We start from the raw sequence: 16,355 nt of genomic DNA on the forward strand, positions 1-16,355 counted from the left end.
GATATTCTCATGGCCTCAGACAATGGACTTGTGTCTCTACTGGTCCTGTTAGACCTCAGTGCTGCATTTGATACAGTTGATCACAATATTTTACTACAGAGGCTTGAATATGATGTTGAGATTACAGAAACGGCTCTAAAATGGTTTAAATTATATCTATCTGATAGATTCCAGTTTGTAAATGTAAATAATAAATCTTCTTCATACACCAAAGTTAGTCATGGAGTTCCTCAGGGCTCAGTGCTTGGGCCAATACTCTTTACTTTATATATGCTTCCATTAGGTAAAGTTATTAAACAACATGGGATACATTTTCATTGTTATGCTGATGACACACAATTATATTTGTCCATTAAACCCAATGAATCCAATCAGCTACTTAGACTACAAGCATGTCTTAAAGACATAAAAACGTTGGTTACGTACTGTAACCCCAGATTCTATGAGTTTAAGCGTAGCCCTTTAAGGCTGTCGCTGATGGGTTTATCCCGATATGCAAAGCATTGCACTGAAAAATTTAGTCCACGCCCACCTGCTGTGTGGGCCCCACCCAGTCCGTATAAATTATGTTAAGAGCGGGAAATCGGCTCCCAAAATAGCTTTTTCTTCAGCCATTTAGGAGCCAGTGAGGCCCGACGCTTAAAGGGCTACGCTTATACTCATAGAATCTGGGGTTACAGTACGTAACCAACGTTCTATATCGTATAAGCTTCGCCCTTTAAGGCTGTCGCTGATGGGTTAAGGGCGAAGTGGATGTTGTCCTCGCCTCACTGGGTCCATTTGAACACCGTATGAAGCAGAAGCTTGCCCAAAAAACGTCTTGTCACTCAGCTCCCCATGTGCGTAATTATGCATTGCGTAATTATGTGTGCCATGCACAGACGCATGTTGTGTAACTATGCGTTCTGAATGCATGAACGCCCTGGAAAAATTTCAACAGGGAGGGAAAATATGCTGAAAAGAGCCATGAACCAACTGGTTTACGGCTGAACAGTATGAACAGATTAATAATAACAGGAGAGCTGATTATTAATCAAATTAACTGATTGGTAACAATAGTTGTGAACTGATTAGTGACAACAGAATCAAAATCACAATCACAATTTGTGATTGATAACAACATCTCACACTGTAATGCATGCAGACAGATGTGAGTTAAACGGAGTTCCATGAAACAACAATTTTCATTCTGTAAAACACTAAGGACAGAATGTGTCATGGAATGAGCCGTCACATCACGTAGATAAAAGTGAATAAATGAGCAGGGTGTTGACCACGCGGCCGCAGTGCAAAATGTCCTGCATTGTCATACCATTATGCAAGGCAGTCGAAGATGCGATACCCCTGGTGGAGTGTGCTCTGAGGTTGACAGGAGGCTCTAAATCTGATGCTCTGTAAGCTTCAGAAATGGCCTCACACAGCCAGTGGGAAAAGCGCTGGGTGGATAACGGGCGACCTGCAGATGCATCTCTATAATGCACGAACAAATGTTGACGCATTGCAACTGTGCGCGCTATGTAATACGTCAACGCCCGCACTGGACAGAGAAGATGAAAAGACGCTACTTCTTCTGATCGTGTGTGTGTGTGGGGGGGGGACCCCTCCAACGATATCACTCTTGATTTAAAAGAGCTCGTGATGTTTTAAGGCATAAAGGCTGGGTTTGGTCTTAAATCAGCTGAGCTACCGTCAGTCTGAATTCTGAGACATGACGGAGCGACAGAGAGGGCAGATAAATCACTCACTCTCTTAGCGGATGTTAAAGCCAACAGCAGAGCTGTTTTAAAGAGACAAGAATTTAAGTGGAACCTGATCCAGAGGGTCAAATGTAGTTTTGATCAGGACCTGCAGGACCAGCGTTAAATCCCACTGTGGAGCAAGTGGGCGTGAAACAGGCTTGCGTCTCTATACACCTTTTAGAAAATGCTTCATCAGCAGATGATTAAAACCTGTTCTGTCTCCGAACCCTTCGTGGCAGGAACAGATGGCTGCAGCGTACGTTTTAATCGTGCTGGACGTCAAATTCCTGTCTATCAGCTGCTGCAGAAAGGACAGCATGCCACCTAATGGACATGAGGTGGCCTCTACAACCTTCTCTGTACACCAGCGCTGAAAAGCTGTCCGCTTTGATGTGTACAGCGCTGTGGTAGATGCAGCACGTGAAACCTGAATTGTGCGCACTACATCCTGTGGGAGACCCATCCTCTCTAAGCGGATCTGTTCAGCGGCCAGACCACAGGTGCTAGCCTATTTCTGGGTAACTCCTGATCGCTCCTCCTGCCTGGAGGAGAGCGTCCTCCCTCCACGGCAGTTTCCACGGGTGCCCCGACAGCAGGCGTTGCAGGACTGGGAACCATGGTGCGCTCACGCATTCGGGGGCCACCAGGACAGCTGTCAATCCCTCCTCCTGAACTCGGTTCAAGAACCGTAAAATCAGAGGAGGTGGAGGAAAAACGCGTACAGAAGCATTTTGGGCCATGGGCTGAGGGCAAACGCATCCACCCCAGCGGTGGTTCATCTCGCGGGCTTAGAGAAAACCATAATTGACACTGAGCGTTTTCTCGTGTCACAAACAGGCCCACAGCTGCTATTTCAATCTGAGTCAAAATGCTCCGTCAGAGGATGATTAAAGTTGTTCTGTCTCCGACAACTTTGAGACAAGAAGAAAAACATGGCTGCAGCATACGATAATCGTGCTGGACACCAGATTTCTGTCCATCGACTGCTGCAGAAAAGGACAGCATGTCGTCCAGTGGACATGAAGTGGCCTCTACGCCTTCTCTGTACACCTTTTACAAAACGTTTCATCAGCAGATGATTAAAACTGTTCTGTCTCGAAAATTTCGTGACAGGAAGAGATGGCCGCAGTGAACGTTTACATGAGATGAACGCCAGCTATCTGTCCATCAGCTGCTGCAGAAAGGACGGCACACCACCTAGTGAACATGAAATGGCCTCTACACCTCTCTGTTCAGCAGCACTGAAAAACTGACCACTTGATGTTAACAGCGCTGTGGTGGTTGCAGCATGTGAATCCTGAATCGTACGCACTACATCTTGAGAGAGATCCATCCTCTCAAAAAGATCCGCACAGCGGCCAGACCACAGGTGCTGGCCTATTCTGATTAACTCCTGATCGCTCCTCCCGCCTGGAGGAGAGCGTCCTCCCTCCACGGCAGGTTCCACGAGCGCCCCGATAACAAGTGTCGTAGGCCTGGGAACCATGATGCGTTCATGCACTTGAGACAGAGGAGCTGTCAGTCCCTCCTCCTGAGCTTGGTTCAGAAAACCATGATATCAGAGGGAGAGAGGGAGGTGAAGAAGCATTATGACCACAGGCTGTGAGCAGACACGTCCACCCCACTCCAATGGAGAGCAGATTGGGTGTGCCCCACACAGCATCTGTCTCACAATGTGGTACATGGGTTGAGTGCATATATCTCCTGCCAATTATGTATGCAACAGTTACTTGCTGTCTGTGTGAATCAAAAATTCTGATGATTAGCAGCTCAAAAGCAAGTGTTGAATCACATTCAAAAAACCCCGTGCGACACTCCAAAAACATTTAAATGAGCTGCGGTGTGGAGAACCACAGCGTCCCCACAGCTCGTTAAATGTGTGTGCCTCTGTGAAGTCTCACGTGTGTGACGTAGGTCTGCTGACAGAAAACAGCTGATATCACTCAACCGGTTCACGTGAGTTGCACTGCTGCCACCTGTCTGTACAGACTGCTCAGCAGCAGCAGATGTCCAGATAAGCAGAATTCTCTTCCCTGATCTGTGCGGCGGCTGCAGAGCGGCTCGGGCACATTAATGGAGTGTTGTTTCTCACAGTTCAAAATTGAGAAATCTAGAATAAATCTCATCTTTCCAGTTCGTTGGGACCAGGGAGTGTTGAGAGAGGAACCCTGCGTTTTCCTCTCCTTCTGAGACTCTGGAAAATTACATTTTAATCAGAATTTCCTGAGCTTCTGCGAGAGGGGACGAGATCTGTTCAGAAATGACAGAAAACGTCATTAGAGTTCCTCTGCACCGGGGTTTGAGCTGTACTGCAGCGTGAATCCCCGAATGAAAAAACGGTTTGCCTATCCGTCTGGAGTGCGCGCTCATTGCCATTTGTTTATAAAGTTATAAAGCAGGGCACGCGTTTATGCTGTGAAACTCACATGCATGCTGATGTGAGCTGGTGCGCGCTCAAGGAGAAAGAAAACACGCGCACCCCCGAGCATGCACATCGTTGTGCGTTTGCTGATGCTGCGGGACGCAGCTCATGTGTTGTGCTCACGTTGTGTGCAGCTGATCCGTGTAACCGCTCAGGAAGCGGGTGCACATATGAGCCGACGTGCCCTGAAGAGTCGTGTGTGCGCGCCCTCATTCATGCGATGCCTTAAGCCAGGATTGCCGCGGGAGCGCGCTTTTGACGCTGGTGTGGTCAGGAAGCAGCGCGCGGCATTGGTGGGGCGAGGTTACCACTGGGCTCGGTCTGTAGAAACATGTTCATTCTTGGCTGCGAATCACGTGAGCTTTTGAGTGATTCCACGAGCTGCAGTATTAATTCAGAAAACCTTCTTCGAGGATGAAGGTGCAGAGCCACTGTGAGGCTTGTGAAACTGTTGACGTCGCAGGAGCGCGCGTTTGACACCACTGCGATGAAAACGCGTGTCGCTCCTGCCGAGAGCGAGATACGTTACTGGGCTCGTACCGTGGTCTCACGTTAACGTTGACGTGAACGGCGGGCGCTGAGAGCTGTGTGCGTGCTTTCATGCCGCGGGAGCGCGTGTTGGCACCGCTGGCAGTGAATGAAAACAACCTTAAAAGGCTCATTCGTGATGAGTGTGTGTGATGGGGCCGCTTGTCAGATCATCCGTGCTGACAGCCTGGCTAAAAGACACTTCATCATAAAATGATGTTTATTTCACATCATGTCATCAACACACCTCTAGCAAACCGACACCTGGTTATCCTCCCTTGAGCTCTGTTTGTTGTCCTAGAGGGCCCCCTGTTGGCGAAATCCGGGAAAAAAAATTAACTTCCGGATGCCGGGGACGTCTGACAGGAGGGGCTGGCGTAACAGAGATGGGGAGGCATTGTGCAACCATGGAGCATCTTGAAATGTTCTCTCGCTGATGAAAAAAGGCCTTCCAACAAAAGCTTCTGCAGCTCTCCTGAGAGGAAGATGGAGTGACGAGCCAGGAGAACCTCTGGGACCTCGTTCTCTGGCTGCGATGCGGGGCGGCAGACAGCAAAAGAGGCGCACCGGTTGATGATGACGTCAGCTGCCCTGTAGACGGAGCGTACTGCAGGGGCCAACAGCATCGTTAGCAAGCAGCCGCTACGAGAGTGGAGCGAGCCGAAGGTCAGAGAGCCCGCCGTCTCTTCCCGCCTCTGAACGTGTACGCCAACAGCGTAACGTGTTGCTCGCTGCGGCCGTCTGGAGCGCATGCTGGTGAGCTCAGTTGGAGAGCAGAGTCACAGTCTCAGTTACGCTAACCGGAGGCACGGGACGCTGGTCCACCTGGAACATCTTGCTCCAATGAAGCCTCCGTCAGGCTCGGCTCCAGGGGGCACTGAGGGACTTTCTGCTCAGAGACCCCCCCCCCCCCCCCCAATCTACCAGGAAAAACCGGCTGTGGCCTCGCCCGTAGGACGTCCTGTTGGGAAAACGAGGCCAGATGGATCAAGACGGTGAGCCGGAATGGAACCTAGTAAAAACAACCTTCCCGCCGGATCATCTGAACTGGCGGGAAAAGGCGTGGGACATAAAAGAGGGTCCCTTCATGTCAGCCGCCTCCTGGGTTACGCCAGGCAACCCCAAAGGGCGCTGTCGGCCGGGAGCGGTGTGATCGCAGATGCGAAACGAGGTGGGATGAGGTGAGCATTCGCTCAGCCCCCCTCCACCGACACTACGCTCTCCAGGAGGGAATGAGCAGCGGGGGGCTGCAGCTGAGCGCCGCCTGTCCCAGAGGAACCATCCGACTCGCTCCGAAGGTCGGCGATAAGAGGAAAATTACAAGATGGTGTTGTCCAGCGTGTAGTGACCTGTCACTGAGAAATAATCCTCGGTGCTTACCTTGAAACAAGACTGCTCGTCAGCTTCTCCTCGGGGAGGAGAGCTCACCGGACGACCAGAGGTCGACGTGCCGGGCCAAGCATTCTTAACAAAGGTTGGTCATCTACACAACTTTCCTTCTTCGTTCTTCTGACAGTGCTATTAGCTTGCTGAAGAAAAAATGGGAGCCGATTTCCCGCTCTTAACGTAATTTATACGGACCGTGTGGGGCCCACACAGCAGGTGGGCGTGGACTAAATTTTTCAGTGCAATGCTTAGCATATCGGGATAAACCCATCAGCGACAGCCTTAAAGGGCGAAGCTTATACGAAATAGAACCTGGATGAACCTTAATTTTCTCCTTTTGAACACAGACAAGACTGAGGTTTTGGTTTTTGGACTGAGCACCTTAGGAATTAATTTTTCAGTCTTTCTCCCTCCTTAGATGGCATTAATCTGTCCTCCAGCTCCAATGTTAAAAATCTTGGTGTTATTTTTGATCAGGACATGTCTTTTATCCCCCACATTAAAAAAGTCACTAGAACCACCTTCTTCCACCTGCATAATATCACTAAAATTAGAAACATCTCATCTAAAAATGATGCAGAAAAACTGGTCCATGCATTTGTCACGTCTAGACTGGACTATTGCAATGGTTTATTATCTGGATGTCCAAATACTTCATTAAAACGTCTTCAGTTGATCCAAAATGCTGCTGCCAGAGTCTTAACTCGAGTTAGTGGGAGAGATCATATCTCTCCAGTTTTAGTTTCTCTCCACTGGCTCCCTGTCAAATCCAGAAATTAATTCAAAATCTTACTTCTAGCCTACAAAGCTCTCAACAACCTGACTCCATCTTATATTACAAATCTTATTGTTCCATATTATCTTAACAGAGCACTTCGCTCTCAGACTGTAGGTTTACTTGTGGTTCCTAGAATTTACAAAAACAGAATGAGAGGCAGATCTTTCAGTTCTCAGGCTCCTCTCTTGTGGAACCAACTTCCAATCTCTGTCCGTGAGGCTGACACATTATCCAGTTTTAAAACTAGGCTTAAGACTTTCCTCTTTGCTAAATCCTATAGTTAGGGTCAGCTTGGGTTTCCTGAGCTGTCCCTTAGTTATGCTGCTATAGGCTTAGACTGCTGGAGGACAAACTGACCACACTTTTCACTCTGCTACTGTCTTTACTTACTCTGCTCAACCTGTTTTGTATTTGTAATTATTTTTTCTATCCTTAACAAGTATTTTTTTTTGTATTTCAGGTACACCTGGACCTAATATCTGGACCTGGACTTATATCTGGACCTACCAGTCTGTGTTCGTCTGTCTCTCCTTCCTGTCCTCTCAACCAGCCGGTCAAAGCAGATGGCCGCTTGTCCTGAGCCTGGTTCTGCTGGAGGTTTCTTCCTTTCTTTAAAAAGAGAGTTTTTTCTTTCCACTGTTGCCACTGTGCTTGCTCAGGATGGGAGACTGCAACGAAGTCAATATTCAACTTGTCTGCTGGATTCCTTAGATAGAGAACTTTACTAATTGGCTTTTATGTGAATGTTCATGTAAAGTGCCCTGAGACAACTTTGTTGTGATTTGGTGTTATATAAATAAACTGTTTTGAATTGAACTGACAGGAGACGTGTCCAAGTGTCCCTGTGATGGACTGAGACCTGTCCAGGTGTCCCTGTGATGGACTGGAGACCTGTCCAGGGTGTCCCCGCCTCTCGCACAGTGATAGCTGGACATGGGCATCAGTGTGACCTATTGTTGCAATGACTCTGATTGTGAGGATGTGATCTAACTTGGTCAAACCCTGGTCTTCAGAGGCAGCAGCGGTGTACCTGGGAGAGCTGGTAGAGGCTCAAGACCTGTTTGCAGTAGTTGTTTCCATGGTGACACCGAGCCTTCAGTCTCTGCAGCTGGACAGAGGTCGTGTCTTCAGGAAGCTGCATCACGAATGACGACAGGCTGCTATGTGAGAAGGCTGGAGGAGGAGAGAAGAGGAAGACATAAGACAGCTGCTGGAGAAGGCAGCAGTATAGAAGCTGCAGGAAGCTCACATGAGGGCATGTTCTGTCCTTCCATTATTTCTGAAGGCTCCTCTTGTGGTTCAGGTCTCAGGTGTCCACATGCCAAGGAGTGGCAATGCAGCACCACCCACACATCTGGGTGGGTCATGGAGAAATACCAGCAAACCCGGCTGGCTTCATGGATCCTGCCTTCATCCAGTAACTGATCAACAAGAGCTGTGAGGACTCTTCTTTCTTCAACACTTAGCTCTGACTCGATCTGTTGCTCCTCTGAGGGATCCGGGAGTCCCTCCAGGCTCAGGAACCTGTCTGTGTTCAGCTCTGTGATGTTAGAGAAGGAGAAGTCCCTCAGGACTTCCTGGTAGGCGTTGGTTTCAGGTGAGACAGCTGGTGGCAGGTTGAACATGCTCTCTTGTTCCATTGCAGCAGTCAGGAGGTCTTTGTGGATGCGGTTGAGCCACAGGTTCTTTTCTAGCTTCTCCAGTTCGTCCAGAGGAAATGGGCTGAGCTGAGACAGCCAGTGAGCCGTGAGCTGCAGCAACAAGCTGCGCTCCAGGATGTCAAGAAGCTTTGTCTGAGCCTCGGCACCAGCAGGGGGGTCGGTGGTCCCACACTCGCTCTGAGACAGGAAGAACTGAGAGGCTAAATGTGGATCAATACCATCTGCCTCCAGCTGCTTGTGACATTTCTTCCAGAAAGAGACCCGCTTTTCCAGATGCCTCCACTGCTGCTTCCTCCTCTGGGAGTTCACCTCCTGAGACACCTACAAGACAGATGGAAGAAAAAAAACTAAGAAACTATCATAATTTCCGGATTACAGAGTGCACCTGAGTATAAGCTGTGCACACTAAATAAAAAATAAAAAACAATTTTGTACAAAAATAAGCTGCGCCTGTGTATAAGTTGCAGGTGGTCATGTTGTAACGAGTGTCAGCACACAGCTACTGAGAGAGACGTGCAGCTCTTGTTGTGGTTCAAGAATCAACCACCAGATGGAGTTTCATAGACTTTATCTTTCTGTTCAACACACAGACAGAGTGAACCCCATAGGTCTTCATGACAACTACCTCCCTCACTCATGGTTACTCTACCAAATAGTCTAACACAAACTAACTAATGCCTCTTTTCCATTAGTCAGAGTCAGGGTATCAGAGATTCTTTATTGTCATTCACACCTCATGTGGTGGAGCGAAATTATGTACACAGGGTCCCAGTTACATCCAACAATAAAATGTAAAATAAAAACAGTAATGACATCTAAGATATGAACTAAGAAAAACATCAACTAAATATACACTAAGCACTCATAACATAAAACATTGAACATCAGCACAAACATGAACATGAGTCTGTGAGCAGATGTGCACACATGAACACATCAACAATGAAACAGATCAGCAGCAACATGAAACAGATCAGCAGCAACATGATATGGTTTTTCACAGTGATTATTCTAGTTAGAGATTCATGAGTCTAACAGCCTCAGGGTAGAAGCTGTTCCTCAGTCTAGTGGTTCTACACTTAATGCTCCTCAACCTCCTTCCTGAGAGGAGTGGGGCAAAAAGTGTGTGTGCTGGGTGAGTGAGGTCCTTCATGATGCAGGTGGCCCTCTTCCTGCATCTGGAGGTGTAGATGTCTGTGATGGTGGGATGACTGACTCCGACAGTCTTCTGTGCAGCCTTCACCACTCTCTGCAAAGCTTTTCTTTCTGCAGCTGTGCAGCCTCCATGCCACACATTGATGCTCAAGCACAGGATGCTCTCCACTGCACACCTGTAGAAGGAGGTGAGGACTGAGCTTCCCAGACCAGCTCGTCTCAGCCGCCTGAGGAAGTACAGTCTCTGATGAGCTTTCTTGATCAGGCTGGTGGTGTTGTTGCTCCAGCTGAGGTTGTCATTCATGTGTACACCCAAGTACGTGTAGCTGGAGACCATTTCCACCACAGGTCCTCTTATGTTCAGGGGGTGTAGATGTTTTTGTTCCTTCTGAAGTCCACAATCATCTCCTTTGTCTTCTTCACATTGATATGAAGGTTTTTCTCTTTGCACCAGCTCTCCAGGTGTTCCACCTCTTGCCTGTAGCTGGACTCATCATTGTTTGTGATGCATCCCACCACCGCTGTATCATCTGCAAACTTTATAATGAGACAGCCTGGATGGGTAGCTGCACAATCATACGAGAGCAGAGTAAACAGAAGGGGGCTCAACACACATCCCTGAGGAGAGCCAGTGCTGAGGGTTATGGTGGAGGAGGATAAGTTGTGGATCCTCACTAACTGTGGTCTGTTTGTTAAGAAGTCTAGTACCCAATTGCAAATGGAGGGGCTAAGTCCTAATGTGGATAGTTTGTCCATCAGGGTTTGGGGGATCATGATGTTGAAGGCAGATGTGAAGTCCACAAACAGCATACAGACATAAGAGTTTTTCTGCTCCAGGTGGTTGAGCGCAGTGTGGACCACAGAGGAGATGGCATCCTCTGTTGATCGGTTCTCACGGTATGCATACGGATGAGGGTCCTTGTTCATGTTGATGGTTATTTTGATGTGAGTCATGACCAGTTTTTTGAAGCATTTAGCGACTATCGGGGTGAGGGCCACTGGTCGATAGTCATTCAGACCAGTCACTGTAGAGATTTTAGGAACTGGAATGTTGGTGGCAGTCTTCAGGCAGGTGGAAACTGTCTCCAGGGTAAGTGAGGTGTTAAAGATGTCTGCCAGCACCATGCAGAGCTGATTGGCGCATTCCTTCAACATTTTTCCGGGGATGCTGTCTGGGCCAGTTGCTTTGTATGGATTAATCCTCCTGAAAGTACTCCTTACTTCGGCTGAGGTCACGCTGAGATGCTCTTCATCCGGTGGTGAGGTGAGTCTGGTGCTGGGTGGTCTGTTCGGGTCTTCAAAGCGTGCATAGAACTTGTTGAGGGCATCAGGCAAAGATGAGTCTTTGGGGCATTGTTCAATTCGTCCTTTATAATCTGTTATGCACTTAATGCCCCTCCACATGCTCCGAGGGCCTTGTGAGATGAATTGACCCTCAATCCTCTGTGCATATGTGCCCTTGGCCTTCTTAATACCAGCAACCAGCTCTTTCCTTGTCCTACTCAGCTCCTCTGAATTTCCAGACCTGAAGGCAGTGTTCGTGGCTTCCAGCAGGGTGCGCACCTCTGCATTCAGCCAAGGTTTTCTGTTTGGGTAGCTTTTAACATATCTGATAGTGGAGACGTTTCAGTACATGTACTAATGTAACCCAGAACTGAGGATGTGTATTGGTCCAGATCAAGCGATCCTCCATTTTCAGCAGCTTTTCTGAAAACCTGCTAGTCTGTTCGGTCAAAACAATCTCTCAGTATGGGGCCACTGTCCTGGATCCAGTGCCACTACAGCATGGGACACCTGGTTTTCCATTACACTCCATAACAGTGGGTGGGTTCAGAGTTCAAATATTGATGCCACGTGCCTTACCAGCTGGTGGCGGTAATGCTGGTGGTTGTAATGAATGGTAAATACTAAAGTACTGTCACTTTACGAGATGTGTGTGCAAAGAATTCTGGGTACTACTGTACTGTCGTCGTTGGAATGTAAGAGAGTAAAATAAAGATGTCTGAGCACAAGAAGCTGCATCCTCATCCTTTATGGCGTCAGAAGATGACGTTTCTTTTGCCTAAAGGACAACTTTTGTCATGGCGAAGTTTAACCCACCGAGTGAATTCAAGTTTGACTGTCCTGTTGAATAGCCGGAGTGGAAACAGAGATTTTTGCGTTACTGGTTAGAAACAAAGTTAAATAAGGAAAACGGAGAAACACAAGTGAGTTCTCTCATTTACTCTATGGGGAGCGAAGCTGATAAGATATTTAGCTAGTTCAACTTTGCTAAGGAAGAAGAAAAGAAAAACTATGACGGCGTCTTAAAATTTTGATGATTACTTCATTCATCTCCGCAATGTTATACACAAGTGAGCATGCTTTTATCAGCGTAGCCAGCTGCAGGGGGAGACGGCGGAGCCGTATATGAGTGCTGTACGAGTTAGCGGAGCACTGCGAGTTTGAGGACAAGCGTGACGAGTACATCAGAGACCGCCTAGTTGTGGGCATCAAGGATAAAGAACTGTCCCATAGGTTTCAACTTAAAGCAGACCTAACATTAAACAAAGTTATTTAACACGTGCAGCAGGCAGAAGGTTACTAAGCAAGTCAGCCTTCAGTCTAACTGGCACGAGGCTCACGTAAATGTGCTATGTCGTCACAGCGGCCCACAGGCAGAAAGAGGTGGATGACAGAGACAGTGGCAGGCTGGCAGTCACTACCAAGCAGCCCAGAAATCAAAGAGCTGCGGGAGATGTGGTAGACCCAAGCACCCAGATATAAAAAAATGCCCCACACTCAAGAGCAAGTGTAATAAGTGTCACAAGCAGGGACACTGGGAGCATTCGTGTCACTCAAAACAAGTGAGAGAAATTTCAGAGAGGAGGTGATGCAGCGCAGCCTTATTTTCTGGGTGAAATTAGTGGAAAGACCAGCAGCCAGGAAGACTGCTCAGTAACTTTGGATGCGAGTAGCATCCCATTAACTTCTAAAATAGATACTGGTGTAGATGCCACATTTATTAAAGACATTTAAAACGACGAAGCCCAAAATCGAGCTTGAGCCACCAGTCACCAGCTTAGTTATCCCAGGAGGGGACCTCAGCTACATGGGGTTGTTTCAGGCTATGATAAAGTACAAAGAGAAGGAGTACTCATTTAAAGTATATGTTATTAGAGGAAATGACAGCTGTCTTCTTGGTTGTCATGAAGCTGTACACATGGGCCTCGTGAAAAGAGTGGATGAGCTCACTGGCGTTTTCAGGTCAGGAGGACTACTGAATACAGAGTCAGTGAGAAAAGTCCTACAGGACGACGCCCAGCCATATGCTCTGCACACAGTGAGGGGGATACCCCTTCCACTCGTCCCTCTTGTAAAGAAAGTGCTGCATCGGATGGAAACTGAAGATATAGAAAAGATGACTCGGCCAACTGAGTGGTGTGCAGCCATGGTGCCTGTTCTCAAATCCAACAAGCAGGAGGTTCGATGCTGTGCCAACCTCCGGAGGCTTAACAGAGCAGTAAAACGTGAAAAGTACATGCTGCCAACTGTCAAGGAAATACTACCTAGACTTGTCGGGTCAAAAGTATTTACTACAATGGATGTAGCTAGTGGGTTCTATCAAGTGCCATTGCATGAGGACGGTAGAAAGTAGGGATGGGGTCGATCCGATCCAGTATCGGTATGGGCCTCCGATACCAGCATAATTTACGTATCGGATTTTTCCGATCCACCTGCCGATATTTCCGATCCATGATGCATGTTGGCTTCAAACTATGGAATGGATTTCCTGAATGGCGGCGTATCTCATGAACCCAGAGTAATAAGACCCGCTTCACATTCAGGAAATCCATTTCATAGTTTGCAACCAGCTACTACGTGAGGATTGAGTTAGCAGCACTGTGGCTAACAGCTAACAAACTTTTCATCTAAACATGTCCGCTGTGTGGAAGTATTTTACACTAGAAACACCACAAAACAAGACAGCATCGTGCAATGTCTGCAGAGCCATAGCACCACAATAAACCGCGGTAAAGTTAGTTTTAAGATGGACATTCGAGCTCCGTGGCTTCAGCGGGGTGCTGCTCTTTGCTCAACCCACAACAGGCGACTTGACCCTGGCCAACCGCGTCCAATCTGCCCCGCTCAATCTGCTCGTTTCTGAGGAGGGACAGACTTGAGCGTGGCTGCCCCATATCAGGCTGCCTGCTTCAGATTGAACAAGAAGAAGACATCGCTGAAACCACAGAGCTCAAATGTTTACAGAGAAGTTGCTAAACTTCATCATAATTAATGACCAACCACTATCAGTTGTAGAAAATGAAGGATTTCTCAGCTTGATACTTGCAGCCAAGATACAGTTTACCCTCCAGGAGATATTTATCAGTACAACAGTAGACAATCATAAAAAAAAAGTGATTTGAAAATTTTATATATTAAAAACATAAAAAGCTACATTATAAAGTGATGTAAAATACTAAAAACAGGAATATGTCTGTGTTGGTTTATGCCATGAACTTAGCAGATGTTTGAAGCCATTAACATTTAATTTAATTCATTTATTCATTCATTTAAATGAAACAAAAAAAAATCAAAAAGAAAACATTGAATGAAAAGAGTGCAGAAAGAAGAAAAAAAATCTTATATCTGCCCCTTATTTAAAAAAAATATAAAATAACTTTAAACAATCACTTAAATTAATCACTTTAATATCCACTTTAAAACTAGGAATAAAAAAAAACATGTTTTGTGTCAGCAGAATTTAATTCTAACTTTAAAACTTATCCAACATTAATACAACTTACCTCAAGTTGCCTTTTTGGACATGCACGCATATATTTGTACAAATTGTACTTGAGAGCAGATTATTACAGCCTCATATAAAATCAATGATGATCATAATATCGGAACTGGATCGTTATCGGCCGATATTTAGATTTAGGTATCGGGATCGGATCTGAAGTAAAAAAGTGGATCATGCATCCCTAGTAGAAAGCTCACCACTTTCATCACCCCGTTTGGGAGGTATGCTTTCCGACACCTCCTATTCGGGATCACAAGTGTGCCAGAGATTTTCCAAAGGAAGATGGCAGAGACTCTGGAAGGACCAGAAGGGACAGAAGTGTATATGGACGACATCCTTATTCATGGACAAACAGAGGAGATCCATGATCAGCGCTTAGACAAAGCCCTGAATGTCATTGAGGCAGCAGGTCTCAAACTAAATAAATGCAAGTGTAAGTTCAGACAAGACCAGGTTTGTTTTCTGGGTTATCTTATCAATGAGGCAGGTTTCTGACCAGACCCAGAGAAGGTGACAGGCATCGAGAACTTTCCTCAGCCAAACAGCATCACTGAACTGAAAATATTTCTTGGGATGGTGAAGTATTTGGCTAAGTATGCTCCAGAGTTATCCACGGTGAGTGAGCCACTCTACGCACTGCTGAAAAAGAACACAGAGCAGTTGTGGGAGCACTCACAACAAGAGGCTTTTCAAAAGCTCAAAGCCCTGCTGGTGGCAGCCCCGGTTTTAGCTTTCTACAACGTCAACAAACCAACAGCCGTGTCAGCCAATGCTAGCAGCAACGGACTGGGTGCTGTCCTCCAGCTACATGAGGACCAGTGGAAACCCGTAGCCTACGCAGCCAGATGGCTGAGTGAAGCCAAGACAAGGTACGCGTAAATTGAAAAAGAGTGTCTAGCCAGCATCTAGGCATGTGAAAGGTTTGACAAATACCTGTTTGGACTCAATAACTTCAGACTGCGATTACTGACCATAAACCCCTAGTGCCCCTTATGAACAGTAAAGACTTGGACAACGTTTCAGCGAGATGCCAGAGACTGTTGATGAGGCTTATGAGGTTTAGTATAGTAGCTGAATATGCACCAAGCAGAACCTTAGTAGGCAGATGCTCATTCCACAGGTCCAGAGCAGTGCTACAATGACAGTTTTACAAGATGATGTGGCAGTGCACATAGATTCAGTTATTAGTCAGATGCCAGCCTCGCCACAGAGAATCACTGAGATAAAACACAGTACAGCTAGTGATCCACAGCTCCAGACTGTGTGCAACTTCATTAGGTCAGGTTAGCCTGAGTACATTGATAAAGTCCCAGAGTCAGTGAGGGATTTTTACCAGGTCAGAGGAGAGCTGTCTGAAGTAGACGGGTTAGTTGTGAGAGGGAACTGCATTGTTATCCCTGCGAGCATGAGAGAGGTGGTTCTAGAGAGGATTCACGAAGGGCACCAAAGTTTAAGCAAGTGTAGAGAAAGGGCACCTCAGCCAGTTTGGTGGCCCAGAATGAGACATGACATCATTACCAAAGGGCAACAATGCTCATTTTGTGTAGAGAACAGGAATACACATGGGAAAGAGCCTTTACTTCCAACCGAGCTACCATCTAGGCCATGACAGAAAGTAACAGTAGACCTATGTGAATTTAAGAAGCAGACCTACTTGGTTATATCAGATTACTTTTCTAGATTTTTGGAGGTTTTACACCTACCTACCACTACGAGCAGCCAAGTTGTTGCCAGGCTTAAAGTTACTTTAGCATGTTATGGCATTCCAGATGTGTTAGTGAGCGATAATGGTCCACAGTTGGCTTCTACAGAGATGAGGGAGTTTAGTAGGGCATACAACTTTATTTATGTTACATCAAGCCCCCACTTTCCCAAAGTAACGGTCATGCGGAGAGGGCTG

General features: G+C 46.8%; 1 protein-coding gene across 1 annotated transcript in view; it reads right to left on the bottom strand.

Annotated features, from left to right (window-relative positions):
• spg11 (SPG11 vesicle trafficking associated, spatacsin) overlaps positions 1 to 16,355 on the bottom strand; it is a 413,741-nt gene that overhangs the window by 53,226 nt on the left and 344,160 nt on the right. Inside the window, exons 33-34 of the mRNA XM_037683759.1 lie at positions 8,103 to 8,835; positions 7,884 to 8,026 (exon numbers count right to left, since the gene is read on the bottom strand). Coding sequence (XP_037539687.1) covers positions 7,884 to 8,026; positions 8,103 to 8,835 — 876 coding nt within the window. The remainder of the gene's footprint in view (positions 1 to 7,883; positions 8,027 to 8,102; positions 8,836 to 16,355) is intronic.

Source organism: Nematolebias whitei, chromosome 10, assembly GCF_014905685.2.
Source record: "Nematolebias whitei isolate Nwh7 chromosome 10, NemWhi1, whole genome shotgun sequence".
NCBI classification, from domain to species: Eukaryota; Metazoa; Chordata; class Actinopteri; order Cyprinodontiformes; family Rivulidae; genus Nematolebias; species Nematolebias whitei.